Raw genomic sequence first — 23,996 nt, 5'->3', positions numbered from 1 at the left:
TAGTGCCCACCTTTAAAAAAGGGAAGGAGGATGGCAAGGAACTACAGGCCAGTAAGCCTCACCTCAGTCCCTGGAAAAATCATGAAGCAGGTCCTCAAGGAATTGATTTCTAAGTACTTAGAAGAGAAGGTGGTGATCAAGAACAGTTAGCATTCACCAAGGGCAAGTCATGCCTAACCAACCTAACTGCCTTTTATGATGAGATTTATTGGTTCTATGGACACAGGGAAAGCACTAGACGTGATGTACCTTGACTTTACAAAGGCCTTTGATATGGCCTTCCCATGGCATTCTTGAAAGCAAGCTGAGGAAGCATGGGTTGGATGAAGGGACTGAAAGGTGGATAGAAAGCTGGCTAGATCATTGGGCTCAGTGAGTAGTAATCAATGGATTGAGGTCTAATTCGCAGCTGGTATCAAGTGGAGTATCCCAGGTCCTGGGGCTGGTTTTGTTTAATATCTTTATCAACAATCTGGAAAATGAGATGGATTGCACCCTAAGCAAGTTCATACATGATACTAAACTGGGGGAGGGGGGGAGCAGATATGCTGGAGGGTAGGGCTAAGATTCAGAGTGACCTAGACAAATAGGGAGGATTGGGCCAAAGGAAATCTCATGAGGTTCAACAAGGAAAAGTGCAAAGTTCTTCACCTAGGATGGAACAATCCCAAACACTGCTACAGGCCTGGGACGAGAGATCTGCAAAAAAAGGACCTGGGGGTTACAGTGCACAACAAATTGGATACCAGTCAACAATGCTCCTGTTGCCAAGAAGGCTAACTGTATACTGGGCTGCATTGGTAGAAGTGTTGCCAGCAGATCGAGGGAAGTGATTCTTCCTCTATTCAGCACTGCTGCGGCCGCATCTGGAGTAGTGTCCAATTTTGCCCCCCTGCCACTACAGGAAGGATGTGTGTAAGTTGGAGAGAATCCAGCAGAGGGCAACACAAATGGTTAGAAGGCTGGGGCACATGACTTATAAAAGAGGCTGAGGGAACTGGGCTTATTTAGTCTGAGGAAGAGAAGACTGAAGGGGGATCTGACAGCAGCCTTTAACTATCTGAAGTGTGGCTCCAAAGATGATGGAGTAAGATTGTTCTCAGTAGTGACAGATGGCAGAACAAGGAGCAATGGTTTCAGGTTGCAGTAAGGGAGGTTTAGGTTGGATATTAGGAAAAACTCTCACTAGGAGGGTAGTAAAGCACTGGAACAGATTACATAAAAAGGGTGGGAAAATTTCCATCCTTGGAAGTCTGTAAATCCTGGATCAACAAACCCTGGCTAGAAAGATCTAGTTGGGGATTATCCTGCTTTAAGCAGGACGTTGGACTAGATGATCTCCTCAGGTCCCTTCCACGCCTAATTTTCTACGATTCTATGTCTCTCCATAATGGCACTGCATCTCAAATCTAGTGAGTTCTTATGGCCCTGTCTGCCTAACTGAACAGCCCACCAGAACCCTTACTCCAGAAAGATTAGTATTTCACATCAAATACTTACCTCAGCGTATTTGTGGAGATCGCAACAATGCCCTCTGGACACTGCTCGGAAGCAAAGCCAGATGCAAATTCCAGTGTCTCATAAGATAGGGGGGTCAGATGAAAACGGGACTGATAGGAATAACTCAGCCATGAGCGACTCGACATGGCCAACACCTGGAGGAGGACATGCAGCAAATTCACAAATCAGGAGAGGCAAACTCAGTCACTGCTGTATCACAGTATGCATATTTACCCCTGGAAGATGTGATTATTGTTACAGTAATTTTGCTGGGATTTAAATCTAATTTCAGAACTACTCAGTCTTGTGAACAAGCTCAGGGGAGTAATCTCATAGCACAGAGGCAGAAGATTGACAAGCACGAAGTAAACGCACTAGGATCCCAAACTGAGGTTTTTGTTAACCCCGCCCCCCCCCGGCTAACAACAAGAACCAAGACTGAAATAAATACTTCTGTTCCTTTAGGAGTTCTTCTGCCCTTGAAGGAAACTGATGTATTTAAATAAAATATTCCCTGTCATCTTGCAACTCAAGTATTTCAGCACTGTGCTTAGTATATAAAATCCTTAAACTGAAACTTCACTTTTAGTTCTAGTCAGTTAACTGGCCTATTATCAGCCAAATTAAGAGGAGTACAGAAAAGAAATGTGAATAATGCTCAAAAGTTTTACTTGAACCTGGCCATGTTCTTGGCAGAACAGCCAGTTGGAATGATATTAACAATGGACTGACTCCCAGGTTATTGAGGGTCCATCACTTGATATAAACAGTAAAAAAATGTTTCCTGCTTCATGGAAAAGGTGGCATCACATTGTAGAAGAGTAGCGCATCATTGCCGCTCACCCAAGGTCTCAAAGAACTTCACAAGATTACTGAATTCAGCCTTGCAAGTCATCATGGTGGTGTTATTGCCCCAATTTACAGATGAGCAAACCAAGACATGGCAAGCTGAAGTGACCTGTCCAAGGTACTACAACTGAAAGTAGAACCTAGATCCCCAGACTGAGTCCCCCACGTTGAGCCTCTGAAGGATATTTTTCAACCCATGAGGGCCGGTTCAGCCAAAAATGCGTTTCTAGGTTGAACTGGTTTCTGCAGTGTCACTTGTAAAGAGCAGAAATGCAACTTTAATGGTTCTTGACTAAAAATCCTCCAAGCATGGTTGCTTGGCCACATATGGCAGCTGTGGAGCCAGAGCTGCTGCCCCACACTCACAGATATGCAGCATGTCGTATCTTAAGAAATGAAGAGATACTGACAAAGTTATAAATAAGGCTGTTTATAAAAATACAAGCAATGGGCCAAAAACCTCCACCATGAAGTCATTCTGCTTCCCTCCCTCACACTTCATTATTCCTGCTGGGTGTGCAATAGGGATTAAGTTTCCCCACCCCGCCTGCCAATGAGGGGAGCTGGCATACTCTGCACAATGACAGATTCCTATCACACCTTGCATTCTAGTTTTACTTACCGCCTCTTGGCCTTGCATCCGGACTCTAAAGAGTTTCACAGGGCGTGAGCCAAGGTACCTAGTTCTGGTATCAGAAAGATCCCCAGTGACTGGATCCAAGACAGTTCGCAATAGTACACCGTTCTTTTAGTCAGGAGAAAAATCACTTTGGTTAATGATCTCAAAGGAACACTGGCCAAAGCAGTTATACTAATATAAAAATATGCAATTCTAAAGAGTCTCATATTACTGTCAATATTTAGATAGCTCTCCCCAATGTCTGCACCCAAAGAAGCTCACAGATATAGTTAGCCTCTCAGCATTTACACTGAGATATAAAACTACAGTACTCCTTTGAAAGAGACAGAGGAATGAGATACAGTCACTCAAGATCCATGGCAGAGCTGGGCACTAAGCCCCAACCCAAGAACCATATGTACTAAACCCCTCCTCTCCTCACACACAGATCCTTCTTCTCCATTCACTACAGAGTATTTATTCTGACAGCAAGCATGAAGCAGAAGAAAGGATATGGGCAAACTCTTTATAGGAAACCAGTTATTTCCATCACATGTAGGACAATCAAAGACAATTTTATTTGGCCACAGAACACTTTGCTGCAGATGAGAAAACATGGGACTCTTGGTACCGACTCTCCTGGTTTTGCAATGCATGCTGCCTTGGAGACTTTCCCTTCTCCATGTTCTTTCCAGAGCAGCCTGTGAACATCTTCTATATGGCCCAGTTTTCACAACTGAACCTCTTTTCAAAAAGTTGTCCTGCACTGTGTCAGCAGATTTATTTTCCTTTCATTACCACGGATATTGGCCTGAAGCTGGAAATGTGTGGGGACTTGCTTAACCACTAACTGGGGAATTCCACACAGACACATGTATTGAGAGGAATTCATTGCAAGGCTCTGCACAGGCATGTGTCCTGATCAACAAGGGCTGTGCACATGGAAGGTCACCCACTGGAGACTACACAATATGATGAACATTTAATAAAGTCTTTCATGCTAAACCCTCACAGAAGAGGTATAAGAGACTAGCTATCACTGCTCACCTGTAATCCGATATTCAAGTACAGGAAGCCAATAGAGCCTCTCTCACCCAGCTCATCCTGTTTTTCTGTACCTCCCATCTCCACAATACACAGTGATTCTGGCTGTGCAGGGAGGGCCTGCATGCTCAGTGGCTGTAAGCAATCCTGTGGGAGGCAGAGAAAGGACACTACAATGATCCACAGTACATGCAATTGACAAATCTGTTAAAGAACATTTGATTTAGACAGAAAATTCTGAGACACATCCTGTTGGTTTCCTAGTGTACAGGCATTTTGGATTTGTCTTCCCTTCTGGCAGCCTTACAGCTGTCACTACAGAGCAGCAGTCCAAACTCAAGTTCATTACTACAACATTTGCTTTATACCTTTTTATTCTTTCCTTATCTTTAACCCACAGACCAACATACATATCTACACAGAACCAGCAATCACCCTAAACGCACCAAAAAAGCTGTGATATACAACCAAGCCCCTAGATACCACTGAATTTGCACTGAGAACACTGCAACCTCATCAATCTTAAAAAGACTACCTAAAGAGAGCTAGATCACACATTTGAAAGAGCCACCTGGATACCACATGAAGAACTGCTGCACTACAGAAGAAAACCCCCCATGAATCGCACACCGCTGGTTGAGACATATCACCCCTCCCTTGAACCCATACGGCAAGTCCTCAAACAACTGCAACCCATACTAGAAAGAGACCCTATTCTTAAAGAGATCTTCCCAGAACCACCCATCTTAGCCTTCAAACAAGCACTGAACCTCGCTAACTTCATCACCAAAAGCAAACTTCTTCAGGCCCAGAACACACCAAATGGATCCAGACCATGCCATGACAAGAAATGCAAAACCTGCCAACACATCTCCACCATCCCCACAATTACTATACCCCACAACAGAGCCATCAGCATTTCTGGATCTTACAGCTGCACCTCCAGAAATGTAATATATCTTATCCAATGCACCAAATACCCTGATAGAAAATACGTAGGAGAGACCAAACAACAACTGCGCACAGGAATGAACGCACACCGGAAATCTATCAAAGACAAGAATATCCAATTACTAGTGGGGGCACATTTCTCACAAGAAAACCACTTGCTTTCCAATCTCTCAGTTCTAATTCTCAAAGGAAACTTACAAAACATTTCTCAGAGACGAGTCTATGAACTTCACTTCAGCAATGCCCTGGGTACTCAAAATCATGGACTAAATATAGACATTGGATTTATGACACATTACAACCTGCCTCACATCTGACTCCCCAGGTACCTCTCCATTATTTAACTGCTACATTCATCCCCCTTCTCCCCACAAACCCAGCCTGTCTCTCACTCAGAGTCCTCAATTTACATCTTCACTGCCTCTGTCTTGTATGCATACCAGCCCAGCCTCTGCCTTCTTTATTTCTCATTCCATGCAGGAAGAGCACACACACCAACTGCAGAAACATCCTCAGCCTGATGAAGGGTTTTTAAACCTGAAAGCTTGCTTAAAATTCTTTTCCAACTATTTAAGTTGGTCTAATAAAATATATCAGATTCACCCAAAGAACCTTGTCTGCCTTATCTTTAGGTACTTTCTTACATTAGACAAAATATTTGCTGCAACAAATCTCCAAAGCAGAAAAGGAAACAGTGGCCAAGAATATTCAAACCTAATCTTACAAGTCTGCATATCTAATTTTTTCAGGCTGCCTCAAGATGGAAGCACAGCTTTCCCAAAAAAATCCCAAGAAAAGAAACAAAATTGCACACCCCAAAAACAGCTAGCCAGGGTCCCATTCTGTGGTTACTTTCTTTACAGTTCTTGGGGCAGAACAGCTAAACAAACAGGCCCAAAAGCAGAGTCAGGAGTTCTCCTGGAAAGATGCCTCAAGTTTATCCTCAGCGAGAATGGATGCAAAGTGGAACCACGTGGAATGGCGTGGTTAAGAGCAAAGGACGTTTCAATCAAACACACTTCTACATATTGTTAGTTAGCAGTTTTCTTAAAATCCAACAATTGCAATCTCTTAAACTTAGTTTCAAGGAAGGCTTAAAGGCACCCAAGGTCAGAGCAGCAAGAATCTCTTATTTATGTATATGCTGGTCTAGGAACAGCTGAATCTGTGGTATGACAAGATGAAACTGCTATTTGCAATGGATGCCTAAATATTGGAACAGTGGATGCCATTAATTCAGTAACACTACACATCACATCTGACTCAGTAGCATTTGTGTAACAAGTGCACACAATATGTGATGCTAACTGAGCTCTAGAACCCATGTGTCTGAACACTTCAGACCAGCTCTAAAGAGCAAACATGTATCAGATACTCACCGAAGGATCAAGGGAAATGATTCTGACAGTGTTGTCCACCAGCCCAACAGCAAGGAAGCGGGAGCGCTGCTCCCCAGGGGGAACATTGGCCAAACTCATGCACACAACATCTGCTGACATCTCCTTCCTCTCTGTGTACTCATTCAGCTGTCCTGACTGAGCCAGAAGACACAAGATGTTTCATTTACTAAGAGAGATAGGCAAACTGGTTCAGACACCCCTGCAGATCAGAGGCGGGCAAGATACAGACCACCAGATGACTGGATCTGGCCCATGGGCAGGCACCTACCAATTAATTATATCCGGCCTACAGCTGCCCCTGCTGTGCTCCATATAGGGCTGAACCTTGCCTCCTCCCACCTGGGGCAGTGCACACCACGCTCCTGTTCTCACCTGCCAGAAGGCCCTGGCCCCAGCCTCAGCCCACATCTTCCCAGTGGGGCTGCTGCTGGAATTGCTTGGCTACTCCCACTTCCAGCGGCTCTTCCTTCTCTCCCTGCCTTGGGGTGGAAGCGAGTGGGGCTCAGCCCCATGTGGAGCACCAGGGAGCAGCTACACGCTGGAGGGGAAGGGGTGGGGGATGGGTGGGCTGCACCTGCCCCACCACGAGCTCTGCTGCACACCCCCCCTGCCCCCCCCTCCCCCCACCAAACCCCGGCCAGCTCCCAGAACCTAGCGCTTGGGCAGCCCCTCACACGTACACACCCATGCCCCCTACCATACCCACAGACACCCACCCCGCAACCATATACACCTCCCTACCCACCATGCACTATATATAAAAAAGTAAGACTTTATTTTGAGCTATTATGCATTTGCCTCAATATACACCACTCAAACACACAAAATCAGGACAAAAATATTTTCTGAAATAAAAGTACAATATGTTATAGTACACATTTGATTTTTAGTATATGCTTTAGTTTTTATCTATACTTTGTTAAAATGATTTCTTCTGAAAGCATTTTATGTGCAGCCCTTGACATGATTGGTTTGGTACCATTCTCTGGGAGGTCCAATGCCCCTGAAAACTCCACTGGTAGGTTGTAGGTGATGGGGCTTGTTGTTAGAGGGGTCACAACTCCTTGCTACCCGATACGTCATACCTGTGTCTTGTAGCCTGGAGGGCAGGAGTTCTGGGGCCCCAGGGGCAGGTTACGCACCACAAGGGCAGGCCCTGTGGAAGGGCAGTGTTTCCCAGTCAAGGGATGGACCTTCTGATGTCAGGGACCATATGATGGTGGCAAGGGATTCTGGGACCAACAGGTGGCAAGCAAGGCAAGATTTGGTGCCCAGTGGGCAGGTCTTCTTACATCAGGGACCATACAACTGGTGGGGGGAAAGACTTCTAGCAACCCTCCCCTCCCTGTCCCAGTACTTGTGGGACAAGGTCTCCTGGTGGCAAAGGTCAGGTGGGGCTTCCAGTCACAAGATGGCAACCAGGGGGTGGGGCACCTGTCAAGGGGCAGGGCTTAGCAGTTTGATAAGGGACGTACCCTTGCAGCCCTCAACAGCTCACCAAAACTCGTTAAGCAGCCCTCTAGCCAATGTAACTGCCTATCCCTGCCCCGGATGAACCTTCACCTGTTGTCCAGGACTTTAGATTACAAATAAAAATCTATAAATATATTTTTCATTTTCACTATTCCTTCTCAGCCTAGTTTCAGCCAGGATTAGAAGCCTTAGTGCACAACATACTTTCCAGCCTCAGGTCTACAGCTGAGAGATCTAGTTGCTGATCCAAACTTTGCAGGTTTGCCCACATCTATTAACCCATCCAGTGACATTCTACAGACTGCATGTGACCCTCACACCAAGGCCACATTCTAGAAGACTTCTTTCCCACTGAATCCTCTGCAGGCATATCAGTCCTCAGTGTGGCAGTCACAAAACCTTTGGTCCCTTCATCAAACCTGTCTTGTTTTAAATCCACGTACCGGATCCATCTCAAAATAGACCAGTTCTCCTCCAGTCAATGCTATTACCACTTGTCTCTGGTTCACAGCACATTTTACAATGGTTTTCTTTCCTGGTGTCTTCCATTCATTCACTCTTTTATCTGCTCGGATGTGCCGGATGCCATCTGGGTAAACCTAAAGGAGAATAAAAGATAAAGAAATAAAGCAAGCTTTCCAGCTCCCTTGACCAAAGGTCAGTACCTCCGGATACTCCACACAGTACTGGCCTATTGACGATACAATACTCTAAATCTGCACAACAAAACAAAAGCTTGGGAAGACAGCATCCTATTTGGGCAAAAAAACCCTGAAAGTCCCTACTGGCATAGGACTGGGGGCCAGGTGACATTAGCTTCCAGTACGTCCAAGCTAAATGATACAGCGTACAAGCAGAGATGCCTAGGTAAGCACTATGCACACCAACCCACATGGGGCAATCTTTACAGTACAATGGACACAGGAGGAACAAAGGCAGATGTAAATGGGCAGGGTACAGCTTGGGAATGGGATAAAAGGTGCTTACCTGTACCAATGCATCATCCCCGAGTAAGGAGCAGGATAAAGTGGGGGTGGTACCAAGGAATCCAGAGTCAGTCACTTCCTCTACAGTCTCTCCGATAGACAACACCAGGGTGGCATTTACGAAGGACACAATAATGTAGGCGTCAAACTCATCTGGTCAGGGAAAACAGAGAGGAAAAGGGCTGGTTATATACATGCAAGATCTCTACACAAAGAGCTAAGAGATGGACAACAACATGAGTGTTACTCTTAAGCAATATTCCAATAGCAATAATTTTATCAACTAGCAGCACCACACACAAATTCATTTTAGGAAACATCACACAAGGGAACAAGCACAGTATCCCAAGTCCCCTACTGTGTGAGATCAAGTCAACTCAGGCAACAGTTCAGGTTCATAATAATCTGGGTTCTAGCAAGGCAGCCTTAGCTACAGCTGCTATTTAATAGACAAGGTGAGACCCAAAAAGCTGAAGTTCGCACTTCCCCCATATTAAAGCTAAAAATATAAACCTAGCTCAATTCCCGTTAAAGTCAACGTAAAGGTATAGCTTCAGTACCTTGATCCTAACAAACCCTTATTCATACAAGCAGTTCTGTTGACTCCAATGTCTGTGGATACATGTTTGCATGAGCAAGCCTCTACTCAGTATTAATGCAAAAGAAACCTGCAATGAATCATCTAGAACAGGGGTGTGCAAAATATGGCCCAAGGGCTGGATCCGGCCTATGGAGGAACTTTGTCTGGCCTGTGGTCGGTCCTTCAGCCCCACCTGTCCCAGGCACATCCTGCCGGCTCTGCAAGGGCAGCAGGGCTGGGGTAGCTTTGCAGCTAGACTCCATTTCCTGGCAGCCCTGGCCCCATGGAGACCAGCCAGAACATGCACAGGTGGGACCTGAGCCCCAGGCAAAGTGCATGGCCCCAGCACCAGCCCACGCAGGGGGTTGGGGTCCCTGCAGCCAAGGCTGCCTGTGACTCCTCCCCACTGTTACCACCAGCACCACTGCTGGGTTGCCTTGGGCCCCTGCAACTGGCAGGATGGTGGTGAGAAGCTGCAGGGCAGCCCTGGCATCACCTCCACATAGCAGCAGCAAGAAAGGCCCAGCAATGGTGATGGAGAGATGATCACACCTGCCACCAGGTCCTGCTTTTTCCCCTGCACCTAACAGCAGCTTCTGCCCAGCTGCTTCCACCTCCATGCCCAGAGCAGCCTGGAGGTGGCACTAGTGGCCCTAGCTGTGCCCCTGATGAAGCTGCCACCCATCTGTGCCCACACCAGCTCCCTGCCTGTCCACAGCCCCATCCCACATAGGGAGGTTTTATGAGCTGTTGTGCATGATGGGGAGGAGGGGGTGGTGCTTACCCAGCCCGCAACAACTTCCCAAAACTCTCTATGTGGCCCCAGGCCCAACTAATTGCCCACCTCTGGGGTAGAAGGACCTCACAGCTTACTCAGCCCTTTGGTAAAAGATAGAGTTAAACCCACCTAACATTTATAGTTGTCTTTACCAGCTGTAGGGGTGAACAAATGCCTCTGTTCTCATTAGAGGGAATGAGGGAGGGTTGTTGGTTAGTTATCCAGTGCTGGCCTCTCCTAGTGGGCACAGCAGCAGGCACAGTGAAGAAGGTGGAGGAGCTACAGCAGTTTTGCTAGCAGAAGTCACTAGAATAAACGGTGTGAAAGTGTGAACAACAGGGCGGGCTACAGAGAGACAAAGGAGCTCATACATGCCCCAGACCCTTCTTTCCTTTGCAGCTATCAGAACAGAAAACTAACAGGAATTTCTCAAAAGTAAAAATAACCTCCTAAAAGAAAAAACAGTTGAAGAACATGAAGAATGATCAAATCTGCTGGGAATTAAGTCAGGAGCCTTGATGTAGAAATTTGTACTAGATAAACAAATCAATGCCTCTGACACGTTTGGCTGAAAATGGCGTATTTTTACATATGAAAAATTCCCATTTGACCCCACTCAGGCAGACCTGTGTCATAGCACAAACCAACTCCTGACAACGATGCATGCAGAAGATACAGAAAATGGTTTTTGTCAGTTGATCATAGTTTCCCATGATTAGCACATCAATCACAGATGGAAAAGTAGCAAGTGAATTCGTATAAAAGCAAAGAGTGGAGAATGTTCCTTAAAGACTAAGACATGAAACCAGCTTAATGGGGTCAGTCCAGGATATGCCGTACATCTAAAGTAAGGCCACATTTTGTTTTTTTAGAGACTAAACTGGGTTAGCTGAAGTGAACATTTCAGGAATTGATTGTTCTTCTCCCCACCCTGTTCAGATGGGGAGGTGTTGCCAAGCCCGTTGTGTCACACTTATGAAAGAATATTTTTTTACATACAACTTAAAGTATGCAAACAGTAAAAGCAACACTTCACTGACCAACATCTGGCATGCAGACCACAGCTGTGCAACTGCTCTAGTGAGCATAATGAAATCAAAGCCATCACAACTGGTCTACAAGTTTAGTAACCTCAATTACTGGCGTAGTAAGTGACTAAAGTCCAGATCTTTCAATATAATCCATGTAGGAAGAATCACTGATTTCAATGAAGTCAATTTGTATTTAAGTCCCCACTGGAATACATCAGATTTTATGATTAGGACCCAGGACTGCAATTTTTTCCCACTAAGTTAATCAGGAAGACTAATATTCTTTCTGACTTTGTAATGATCTAATAGGACAGTTATTTGAATTCTGCATCTTTACAAGCAGGTGGTACTTGCTTAAATGCTTTTGGCATTTCTTGGTCACATGTGTAGTAAGTGAACAGCATATCCTGACAAACTTGTACCTTTTCTCAAACACAACAAACCTATGTGAATTTCTTGACTGCTTTCAAGGAAATTCCAGTAACAAGTTACCACTTAAAACATATAGTAAATACAGTATTTTCTCACATGTAACAAACACCTTTCCCCCCCCAAAAAAATCAGCCCCCCAAATTAGGGCCATGTCTTAAGCTGGGAAGCTATTTTCTTTACTGGAAAAAACCATGCCTGGAGATTGTGTGCATCACAAAACTGCCAAAATGGCTGCCACATCTGGATCAGAAAGCTGAAGGGATAGAGTCCTTTTTTAACCAGTGAGCTGCTGGTAGTAGTATTTTGATGAGGTTTGTGATATGGAACAATACTTTATTTACTAGAACCAAAACAAAGAACTACTTACAGCAAAGTAGTCTCGCTACTTGCCTTGCAAGGGTCTCCTAACTTGTGTGACAGTAAGTCTTCCTGGAAACAGTGTCCAGGAAGTGTGGCATACTGGTACACAGTCTGGGTGAGGCAGGTGGCAGCAGAAATTCCTCTTGTGGCAGGAAATTAGTTGCCAGTTGCCTTATCCAGACTGTCTCTTGGGATGCCAGACTTCATGGATACTCTTTGTTCCCACGAAAACTTACTTGATGTCACAAAGCCAGCCGTGACTCTGGGAAAAATCTTTTCCTATATTCTGCTTTCCAAAATAATGAGATGCCTGTTTCTTTTGGTGGGCTGTATGTGAGTAAATGAATAATTAGATGAGTATAAATTGAAGCACGTATTTTTGGAATATTTTTAAGGACCTATCACACCCTATCCTCTCCAGTGCTGCTGACCTCTCTTGTGAGGAGTTTCATCTCATGATGAATCCCTGCTTCCCAGCAGAAAGCTTAGCTATGTGATCTCGACCTGGACAGAAAAACTTTAACTCCTTTTTGAAAGCAGTCTTTTTATTCTGAAAGCAGTCTAAAATAATTAAATACGAATGGCAGTTGGATGATACCTTTGGAGCCTTTTTATGGATGTACTTGTTATACTTAGATGGAACAATTAAAATCTCACATTACTTTGAACTGTTCCTTTAATTCTGAGCCAAATATGTGCCAAAAGACTTTTCTTTGTGGCTTGGATTTTTTTTTATGAGTGTTTATTTTTCCTTTATGGGAACCCTTGAAATAAAGGGTTTGAATTAGCAGAATAAAATATTATGAATAAGATGCATTCATCAGGATTCCACGTGACAATTTTGTTGTAGAAAAGTAAGAATTAATGGAATTAAATTCCTGAAGCAGACTGAAAAGTATACTCGGTTAGAACAAAGTTTCTTGCATAAAACCCACTATTTAAGCCAGTACAAGCCCAGTGTATATAAATATCTTACTGCCTGGAGAGCTGAACACAGTTTCTCCAGTCCCCTTGGCCTCCCTCCCCTCCCAACAAATTTTCTGTAGCTTCACAGATCTCTCACAGTTAGTTACAAAACATATCATACTTCAGATATGGCACTTCTCACTTCTGTCTTATGTGTTTTTAACAAAAAGTTTGTGTCTATTTAGATGTCTTTCTAGAAAACCAATCTACGCCTCGTCTCTTACTGCTAGAGTTCAGTTTACCTAAGTGCGGTCAATACTAAAAGGAAGGATCAGTAAGTGAATAAATGAGAGAGATGACATCTCAGGATTATGTACACTTCTAAGAGGTTCAGGGGTAGCAATGGAACCCTAAGAGAACTTAATTTCATGCAAGACCCCAGTATCAAGCCCAGAGATGCCACATATTTCCCTGTCACATTGGAATTCAGGTGAACAACACCCACTTGCCAGATAGAAACTATGTACATGTCAGAAGCCACATTAGCCACCTTGTTCTTTGAATCTGTAGACCTCCTACTGATTAAACTAAAAAAGGAATGTTTGGTTTGTATCCCATCTACCTCTCCATTCGACCCACAGGTACATTCCACATAAACAGGCAACCCCTATGACAAGGCAGTCCCTAAACACATTCATTCAGTCTGCTTTTTTTTTTACCACGCGCTTGCACTTGGAGTACTGCAAGGTCTGCTTTGCGCAAACCCTGGTCATGTAAATGGTGAACTAAAGTTCCCTTGGGATGTACCTACACAACCAAGATGTTGTGAAAGCTGAAAAGAGTTCCAACACAGCTATTTACTGTTCCCCAGAGGACCATAGGAAGGAAAGAGGACCCAAAAAGCTGCTTTCTGTGCCCCAGCCACTAAAAGTATGGGGCAGATACACAGCACAAAGGCAATGATTTCCAACTGCACAATGACTTCTGGAATTCATTTACAGTAAATTCAGCATAAAAGTTGCCTCAAGACTTTGCATTGCTCTCTGGGTAACCTGCAAGACAGCACAGTAGCCCCTAGCAGTTGGTACACACCTGTGATCAGCACCTCCACCACCAGCCACCTGTGGAAGAGAAAAAAAGGCTTGGTATTGGTAGTGTGTATCACCACGTACCAGCCAGGATTAGTATTTGCCTTGAAGGCTGCAAAAAAGTATGTTCTCAGAGACCTTGCAGCATGTGTGTGCTGTGACAGAAATGCCTTGGAATCTGGCCTGAACCAGATCATTGGCATTACAGACAAACCAAATCTACTCAAGACAGCAACATGTGACAGTTAAAAGATCAGATAAAGTGTGCTGGGTTTTCTTTTGTTAAAGCCCATTAAAATCAACTTTAAAAGATAAACAATTGTCGTTTTGACTCAGTCTTAAAACTCTTAGACAAAGTATTCTGGCCAAATGTGGTCAACTTCACCTTTACAAGAAGTTTTGCTCATGGAAGCTAGATTCCAGCCTTGGTAGACACCTGAGGGGGGAGGATCGCATGATGGGACTTACAGCCTCCATCAGCTCCATTTGTCTATGAACAGGCACTGCAATAGTGTTCTGGCTCATATTCTGTAAATCAGCTATGACCCTTCATCCCCTGACAAATTGTCAATGTGTTCCTCTGGATATTAAGTGTGGGAAGATAACGCTCAAGCCATCCATGGAACACCTGTGCATTCAAGAGGTCCTATTTCCTAAAGGAGGGGTACCAACTTGCAGCACGCATGCCACAAGTGCATGGGCAGCCTCTATGAGTGGCACGCAACACCGTCAGGGAAGGTACAGGCAGAAAGTGATAGGGATAGGGCAGGAAAAAGAAAAGAGAATAGAGAATCAGGCAGGGCATGCAGCGCAGGAAACAGAAAGGGGAAGGGGATCAGAGTGGTACTTGGGGAAGGTGCGGGGCTAATTTGTGGCAAGCCTGCCAAAAAAGGTTGGCCCCCACTGTTCTACAGTACCTCTGTGGGAAGCACCTAAGGTTTATAATGGCTAAACCAGATGTCTCTTGACTTGAACTTAAGCACCATGAGATAACCCAATAAAAACATTTCTCTGGAACTCCTTGACTCTAATGCTGCTGAGAATCTTTGTAGGCATTTCCTGTTCAGAATTCCTTTTGCACTAGTCACTTGGCCTGTATCTTAATGTCCTGAGCAGATGGAAAAGAAACCAAAACTAATTCAAGTAAATTCTGCTTTAAGGCAGCCTCAGTGAGATGCCATGTCACTGTAAAAGCCTAAAGTCTCCTTTACAGTATACTGATGCCTGTGCAGTGCATGGTGGTGCCAGAAGCAGCCTCTAAGGCAAAGCCTTAGAAATGGTCTGGAAGGGAGTATCTGGCACAGCTTTTTTTTAGGGCCTCCCAGGTGAAACAGTAGTAACCAGATCCTTCTGAAGAGTTGTATTCTTATCCCAAGGGGACGATGCAAAAATATAATCCACCATATTTTAAAAAAAGGGCCTTATTCTAGATAAGGGAACAGACATGCTATATATGATGTGTTGCTGCCTCATCCCCTTGTGCTTGGTAGTTTGTATACTTTTTGGGGCAGCTGATTAAGAAATGCTGCCTACCCCAAAACAGTAACCTTGTTAAATAGGATCTTTCTTTTGCAAACTAGCTGGGGCAGAAGCATTAAAAACCAGACTTGTGCAGGTGTGTACTTATCTGCCTGGCTCTGGATTTATATGCTTCTTCCTTGCAGAGACCTATTTCGGTTATGAAGAAGCATTTCTAAAATAGTGATTGTACAACAGAACAGCACCTCCCCTCTGCACAGGGCAGGAATACTGCATCTTAACTCTGACTGAAGCTTGAGCTTTGGAACGAAGGTGGGCTTGACTGACACGCTTAGCAATGAATTCAGCAGCTTCTGTTGGGAAAGCACTGCAGATACAGCAAACAGGTAATGGATGCTGCTGCCCACAGCACATATCAGATGCTTCTTTTCAGACTGAAAAACAGGAACTCTCTTTCAAGTGTGGGGAAGCAGAGGATGAGATCTTTAGACATAGAGAATCTTGGGTTGCACTGTGTAAGGGATACAGAAATAGACAGGAGCTCCTGGATCAGGACAACTAATTTTGGAGGGAAAACCCCCACATGTACTCATTTCTATGCCTGTGGACAACAGGGTACCATTTTTGGTGCTTTTGGAAAAGAACAAGTACCTTCAACATGTCTCCTCACAGTCCAGACAGCATTGGGGTTACCAGGCAGCTCTGAAACGGCCATTTCAGATACCTAACAGGAATCAAAAAATGTATTTCGCTTAAAAGAAAAGTTATGATCCACAGACATTTACCCCAATAAAAACAGTGAATGATCAAGTCACAGTGGGTAGCGCTCTGAGCAACTAAACTGGAAGGCTTGCTCAGTTTTCAGTCCTGAGTCTCTCCGCATAGGAAATGGTATGGCAGTTGTGCAGTCAGCACACAAGGTAGAGTTGCTCATATTTCAAGTAACCCCTTTGATCAGAGGTGGGCAAAATATGGCCTGCGGGCTGGATCTGGACCACCAGGCCATTCTATCAGGCTCACAGGGCCATTCTGGCAGAAGATGTGGGCTTACAGAGGTTGCGTGCCATTGGACCAGATGGGCTCTGTGCCGCCACCTCTTGTGGGGAACCCAGTACTCCAGCTGGGAGTCTCATGTGCAGGGCACATGAGCACAATGGCACACAACTGGACAGCTGGCGAGTGGAGCTCCTGCCTGTAGAGGAGGGGTTGTGGGGTTCGTGGGATCCCCAAACCCTGTGGCAAAGGGGGTGGGACTTCCAGTTCCAAGATTGCAAACAGGGGGCAGGGCACCCGTCAAGGGGTGTGGCCACCCTTGTGGTCCTTGACAGCTCACCGAAAATTGTTAAGCAGCCCTCCAGCTGAAATAATTGCCCACCCCTGCATTTGGACTGATCAGCTTTGAACTACACCCACCCTCCACCAAGAGGATGGTGCAATGATTTGGATACTATCAAAGTGGGCAACTGGGAAATGAACAGGGGTACAGAGAACTTCTAAAAAGGAACTGATTTCACACATTCAAACTTCTAAAAGGATCAAATGTGGGTGATTACAGTGGAGACTGTGAACAGCAAAACTATGGCTATTACTTCTATACACCTAAAGAACTTAACCCTTATGACAGAACAGGGACTGATTATAAGCACAACCTCTTCTTCAAGCTATCCATTTACTGTAAAAGGGCACAAAAGCAAATTCCTTATGAAAAGATGTGCCAGAGCCATTTCATTTCAATGTGCTAATTTTAAATATGGTCTTATCAGTCACCAAAATTCTTCTTGTTGCAGATTTTGTGGGTGGTCAATACGAATCTTACCTCGAGTCCATGCCTTAGAACCCTCAGAGATGACCGAGGTCCCCGACCACAGGCCACATACAACTGGGGTGTGTCTTCATTGGCCAGATCAGCTATCTGCATAAAGGAAAAAAAACAGAGTTAGTCACCAACTGCAGGGAGAAGAAACTTTCGGTTAAATTTATTGCACAGAACACAGGGCCTAGCCTGACAAGCCATAAAAGGATGAGCTCTGGACTGCTGGATCTCATTTCTCTGTGTGCATGTGTATGCATGCACACTCTCCCTAACCCTATGTAACTTGAAGGATGCAGTTTCTAGTATTAATCCTTTCAGCACCCGTTACTATGCCAAGATTTAACTTTATCCTGTAAACCTTTAACCAAAATTTAGGATTTATTGAACTTACTTTTCTATCAGTGCTTACAATATAGCTTCTCTGACAATGGCAGGGCAAACTAACACAATGAAACTAAAGCTAGATTGTCACTTGCACTGCCCACTCCCAAATATTTAGCTGATGTCTCACAAATGCTTTCCAGGCCTGGAAGGCTTCCTGAGGCCTAGCTAAGCAACAACACGATGGTGGATATACTCTGATCCAAGCTGCTAGGGCTGTAACTGGCATTATGGTTCAATTTGGTGGGGGAACATACCTGACAACACAAGATAGGAGACAAGCTGTCCAGCTCATCCACCAGCACCAGGTTCTTGAGAGGCCGTGGCTGGAAAAAGAAAGTGTCTCCTTCCTCAAGGGGCATGGCAGAGGAGAACTCTGGCTCCTCATCATCATCACCCAGATGGGCTATTTGGTACAGGTAACTGCAGACAGAAAGCAACATTAACAGCGTGGTCAGAGCAGGCTCCGAGAGAGCTAAAGAAAAATGAAACTTACCATAAAGTCAATGTAGGGAAAGGGTGAGAGACTCAATACACTTTGCTATTTCAACTTTGATTTGGAGAGATTGTTTTCTTGGGGACAGGAAGAAGGCAGGAAGGAGAAAGGGCTATTTTCAAAGTTCTTACCCAACTGTGACTTCCTGCTTTATTGCTATCATTGGCAAAAAACCCAGAAACCCTGCATTACTCCTAGTTGCCCTGGCTCCTACATTTTGCTTTCTCACTGCAGGAAAACCCTGATAAATCTTTGAAGAGCAGGGACCTTTACAGACTGTCAGACAAGGCCTTGTGTGACGTGTCAAATTTGACCTGAATTTTCTAGTAGTTCAGCACAACACACTGGGGACATTTAAAGGCAGCTCCAGTTAACACTAAAATTCCTGAAGAACTGTTCTAAATGTAGATCGCCCAGCAAATTGTGGGACTCTGAGGTGCTTCAGCAGGTTGCTGTGGCTTGTATTTCAAGGGGGCCACTTCTTTTGATTATCTGTACAGGACTGCTGGTTGAACTCCAGCTGAAGGAAGCAGGAGCTGCCTTTGAAACTGAAGAGACAGCAAACAGCTAAGCAGTTCACCCTTCCTTTGGCAATCCACTGCAAATTATGCATTCACAGACTTCACAGACATTAGGGCTGGAAGGGACCTTGTAAGATTATCAGGTCCTGCCCACTGCCCAAGGGGCAGGAAGTCAGCTGGGGTCAAAGGATCCCAGCAAGATATACATCCAAATGTTTCTTGAAAGTATTCAGAGTAAGTGCTTGCACCACCTCTGGGGGACATTTGTTCCAGGCCCTGGGGGGCTCGGACGATAAAGAAGTTTTTCCTTATGTCCAGCCTAAAACGGTCTTGCAGGAGTTTGTGACTGTTGGACCTTGTCATCCCCGGTAGTGTTCTGGTGAACAGGTGTTCCCCCCAGATCCTAACGCACACCTTTTATATACTTATTAGACTGCCACCAAGTCACCCCTGAGCCTGCACTTCTCTAGGCTGAAGAGTCCCATGGCTTGCTGCCTCTCTTCATAAGGCCTGTTCTCTTGCCCTCCAATCACGCATGTGACTCTCCTCTGGACTCTTTTCAAGCTTCTCCATGTCCTTCCTAAATTGTAGAGCCCAGAACTGGATGCAGTACTCCAGCTGCGATCTCACCAAGGTCTAGTACAGCAGGAGGATGATACCCTGGATCTTGCTTGAGAGACATTGGTAGATGCAAGCCAGAGTTTTGTTCGCTTTGCCAGCTGCAGTATCGCATTGGTGGCTCATATTTATCTTGCAGTCAATCATGGCCCCCAATTCTCTTAGTCGTGGTGCTAGCAAGTGTAGCACTGCCGAGTCTATAAGTGCGATGCAGGTTTTTATTCCCAAGATGAAGCACCTTGCATTTCTCCACACTGAATGCCATCAGGTTGTCATTCACCCACCTTGCAAGCCTATTGAGGTTGGCCTGGATCATCAACCTATCCTCAAGTGCGGAGGCTTCCCCAAAGTGCGGTGTCATCAGCAAACTTGGCCAGTTCGCTTTTGACACAAGTCTCCACATCATTTATGAAGACATTAAAGAGTACAGTGTCACAGAGCACCTCAGAGCTCTGCTCCTATAAAGAGGTACAGGTGCTGTTTGCTGGGGCAACCGCAGTTGGTCAGCTGACCGGAAGGTGGCAGTGCCTGACCTATATATATAATCCAGGCTGAGGCCAGGGAGGCAGTTCTCCGCTAGCAGCCAAGGGAGAAGGAGCTCTGCTGGAGCAAGCAGAGTAGAGAAGCCTGATGGCCTGAGCAGCTTCTGTACGAGGATACCAGGTGGAGAATTCCCTGGTAGGGATTTGAATGATGGTTAGCCAGATGGCTTAGATTTTATGTTACAGCCCAGGAGCTTGAGTTTCTGTTTACTGGTTAAGACCAGAGGACCGGGTGAGGCTATTAGGGGTTGGAGGAGGCCTCATAGGGGCTCCATGGTAGTGTGGGGACCCCGGTGCCAGAGAGGGCACAACATTCAGGGGTGCACTGACCCCAGCCCTGAGAAGGGGCGTAGAGGATTGGGAGCCAGGTAAGGCTGAGGCTGCCTGAGCCCCACAGGAAATTTAAGACCCAAGGAGGGGATTTGGGGGCCAGGCACGGCTATGGCCACCTGAGCCCCAACTGCAAGAAGCCCCAGAGCGGGCAGTGCGAGACAAGCCAGAGAGCGCCAGCGAGGGCGCAGGCAGCGAGACAAGCCAGAGAGTGCAGAAAAGAAAATTGACCAGACAATGTCCAGTACATCTGCGAGGCTTGGGGCGTGGTACAGGGGTGGCTGGAGCCACACATAGCCCATAAGGCTGGGGTGCACCAAGTCAAACAATACAGAACAGAGGCCAGGATAAACCAGAGCACCGTGTCCAAGTGGACAAAAGACAGCCTCCCTTATAAAATACATAACAAAGATGTGGCGGGCAAGAACGAGGGTGCTTTATCTCAAACTTGGCACAGTAGGGGGCATTAGGAGAGATCACGGCCACTCCTAGGACCCCGCACTGTGACATACAGGTCTGAGAACGGAGCCTTGGGGGATACCACTAGTCACCTAGTGCCATGTTGATTCAGTTCCGTCAACTACCTCTCTCTGGGTCCGACCTCAGAGCCAGTTCCCCAGCCATCGGACTGTGGAGTAGTCGAGGCTGCAGTTGCCCAGTTTTTCCATGAGAACATCATAGGACACCAGATCAAAGCTTTTTTTCAAGTCCACATATATGACATCAACCTCTTCCCTTTTGTCCAGGTGGTACGTCACCTGGTCATAGAAGGAAATGAGATTGGTCAAGCACAACCTACCTGCAACAAACCCGTGCTGGCTATCCCCCACAACGTTGCCTTGTTAGCCTGTCAAGAATGGTTTCTTTGATAATTTTTTCCAAAATCTTCCCAGGGATTGAGGTCAAACTGATTAGCCTGTAGTTTCCTAGGTCTTCTTTCCTCCCTTTCTTGAACATGGGCACCACACTGGCCATCTTCCAATCTTCAGGTACTTCACCCGAGTGCCATGAGTTCTCGAATATCCTTGCCAGTGGTTGTGCTATGATGTCTGCCAGTTCCTTTAGCACTCTTGGGTGCAAACTATCCGGACCAGCTGGTTTATGGAGGTCCAGCCTCTCAAGATGCTCCCTCACAAGATTCACACCAATGGTGGGCACAGATTCACCCTCACCCCAGTCATCCTGCATGATGTTAAGCAGGGTTGTCCCTTTGGGCTGGTGAAAAACCAACGCAAAGTAATCATTAAGCAGACTGATTACCGATACCCAGGAAAAAGCCAGTTGCCCCAGCTGGTTTAGCTGGGGTCTAATGATGTCCTTGTTTTTCTTTTGACTCCCCACATATCTGAAGATGGACTTTTTATTGTCCTTGATTTGTGTAGCCAGATGGAGTTCAGTTGCAGCCTTGGCTTTCCTCGTTTGCTCCCTGCAGGTGCAGATCTGTGCAGTATACTCCTCCTTAGTAGCGTTTCCTGTCCTCCATCTGTCATACGCCTCTTTTTTTAGACACAGGAGGTCCAAGAGTTCCCTGTTGAGCCAAAGGGGTTGTTGAGCCCTTTTACCACCTTTCCTATGAGTGGGGATGAACTCCCCTTGTGCTTCTAGGATCACTTCCTTAAGGAGCAACCACTCATCATGAACTCCCTTCCCTGTGAAATCATGGCCTCTTAGGGCCTCAAGAACAAACCTCCTGAGCTTATGAAAGTCAGCTTTCCTAAAGTCGAGGGCTACTGCATTGCTGGCTGACTTGTCAACTTTGTAATGGATAGTGAAAGTGATCAGCTCGTGGTCACTGTCACCCAATCTTCCCTTTGATTCTTAGGCCACTGATTAGATAATCCCTTTTGGCCAGTACCAGGTCCAGCAGTGTGTTGTCTCTTGTCACCTCATAAACTTCTTGGGACAGGTAGAACTCACCCATGCATGTAAGAAAGCATTGTGACCGACTGGATTTGGTCTAGTGTTCATCCCATGAGATGTCCGGGTAGTTGAAGTCTCCCATGATGACCATGCACCGAGAGCGTGCAGCCTCAGACAGTTCTCTGGTGAATTTTTGGTAAAGCACTTGTTTCTGGTTTGGAGGTCTGTAGTAGACTTCTACCATTGTATCCCCTTCACTACGTTCCCCCTGTATTCTAACACAAAGGATCTCCAGCTGTCCTCCTTGCGTGCCAATCTCAGCTTGTAGGGATGTGTAGCTCTCCATAGAGCTACACCCCGCCTCTTTTTTCAGCACGATCTCTCCTGTACAGGGTACAGCCATTTATACTCGTAGTGCAGTCATAGGAGAAGTCCCATCAGGTCTCAGTGATCCCTATGAGATCGCAGTCATTTCTGTTTAGCAGAAGGACCAGTTCCCTCCTATTTATTCCCTAAACTCCTAGCATTAATGTACAGGCACTTAAGTGTGTCATTGGCAGCCCTAGGCTTCCTTGTACTCATGGAGAAGCTCTGTTCCTGGGCTGAGGTAGGAGTGGGGGGTCCCTTGAGCACCCTATCCTGCTGGTTTTGTGGTTGATGCTTGGTGAGCTTGCTCTGGTGGCTGTACGCCCATCCCCCAGCAAGTCAGTTGTGAAACACCAAGATACGATCTGGGTTCTATACTTTTCCTCTTTTTTCTTTTTAATTACTTGCTATTCCTTCTTACAGTGTTGAATACCAACATGCAAAAAAGGAAACTGATCCACAGGCAAAGGCTTAATTGATACTTGGGCTTTTGCTGAGATGAAAATGAACACTGCTGCTCTTACAATGGTTTGATTTGGGCATTAGAACTGATCAGGCTTATCAGATGATGAGATCTCCCCCTGCTGGCTGGCTCTTATGAAGTGAGCTTGAGTTCACTAAAGCTTGTACTCTATGCAAGCATCTTATTTAGTTAATTGATAAAGATGCCTGACTTCAAATTATTATGGCCACTCACTGCTTTCTTGGCTCTGCAAAAACAGCATAATGCAGTGGTTCTCAACCATGGCACTGCAGTACCCTAGTATGCCATGAGACCCTCTCAGAGGTGCTGCCATACACCAGTTAAGAACCACTGAGGTAAGCTGAGGCACTGCAAAAGTGATTCTCAACCCTGATATCACAAATTTGGTAAAGTCTGGAGAGGTACCTAGAATCTGAAAAGGTTGAAAACCAATGGCATAACATGTTACACACCAAGTTTTGAATCTCAGATACTAAGTTTTGTGTATACTAAGTTATGTGTATATAAATTTGCACATTCCACTTGAAGTTGTGTGGAAGCACTTGTTTCTACACATTTTAACAGTTTTGAAAACTGATTAGATCATAAACCAAAAAATGTTCAATAACTTTTCCATTAAGCATGAGTAATTAGTGTAGCTATTGAAGAAAAAGAAAACCATGTAGGCATAGAAATATCCCTATATTCTTCTGAGGTTGTGCCATACATTTACAAGAGGCATTTCCCAAGTGTGTTATGCTTTAGTTTTTTGCCATACATACAAAAATAATCACTGCAAATATCACAGAATTAAGGTGAAAATTAACTAGCTAAACAAAATAATGACTGGAGCGTCAAGATCAGCACACTGATAATAACTAATTGTTTCAAGCAACCATCTGTTATAAGAAGCTTGCAATGACTTTATTCTCTGCTCAGGCCTACTCCGTTTGATCCAGAGCAGCCTCCCAACTCTCTATGCAGACCTGATCTCTCAGAATCCCTCTAAGAACATTTGCACAAAGCCCATCAATAACAAACTAAAGGAACCTAAAGGAACTGGCTGGGGTCATTGCAAGTCCCCTGGCACGGCTTTATGAACACTCGTGGTGCTCTGGAGAGGTGCTGGA

General features: G+C 45.4%; 1 protein-coding gene across 3 annotated transcripts in view; it reads right to left on the bottom strand.

Moving 5' to 3' along the window:
- SF3B3 (splicing factor 3b subunit 3) overlaps positions 1-23,996 on the bottom strand; it is a 59,256-nt gene that overhangs the window by 20,238 nt on the left and 15,022 nt on the right. For all 3 annotated transcript variants that reach the window (XM_019505814.1, XM_019505815.1, XM_019505816.1), the window contains 9 exons: positions 17,928-18,093; positions 17,293-17,388; positions 16,128-16,200; positions 8,824-8,975; positions 8,280-8,435; positions 6,343-6,498; positions 4,016-4,159; positions 2,972-3,094; positions 1,501-1,655 (listed from right to left, as the gene is read on the bottom strand). In XM_019505814.1, coding sequence (XP_019361359.1) covers positions 1,501-1,655; positions 2,972-3,094; positions 4,016-4,159; positions 6,343-6,498; positions 8,280-8,435; positions 8,824-8,975; positions 16,128-16,200; positions 17,293-17,388; positions 17,928-18,093 — 1,221 coding nt within the window. The remainder of the gene's footprint in view (positions 1-1,500; positions 1,656-2,971; positions 3,095-4,015; positions 4,160-6,342; positions 6,499-8,279; positions 8,436-8,823; positions 8,976-16,127; positions 16,201-17,292; positions 17,389-17,927; positions 18,094-23,996) is intronic.

The sequence above is a fragment of the Gavialis gangeticus genome, unplaced genomic scaffold (genome assembly GCF_001723915.1).
Source record: "Gavialis gangeticus isolate Ggan-Ray unplaced genomic scaffold, GavGan_comp1, whole genome shotgun sequence".
In the NCBI taxonomy this organism is placed as follows: domain Eukaryota; kingdom Metazoa; phylum Chordata; order Crocodylia; family Gavialidae; genus Gavialis; species Gavialis gangeticus.
Note: the sequence above shows the minus strand (reverse complement) of the source record. Positions and strands in the feature narration are given on the sequence as shown.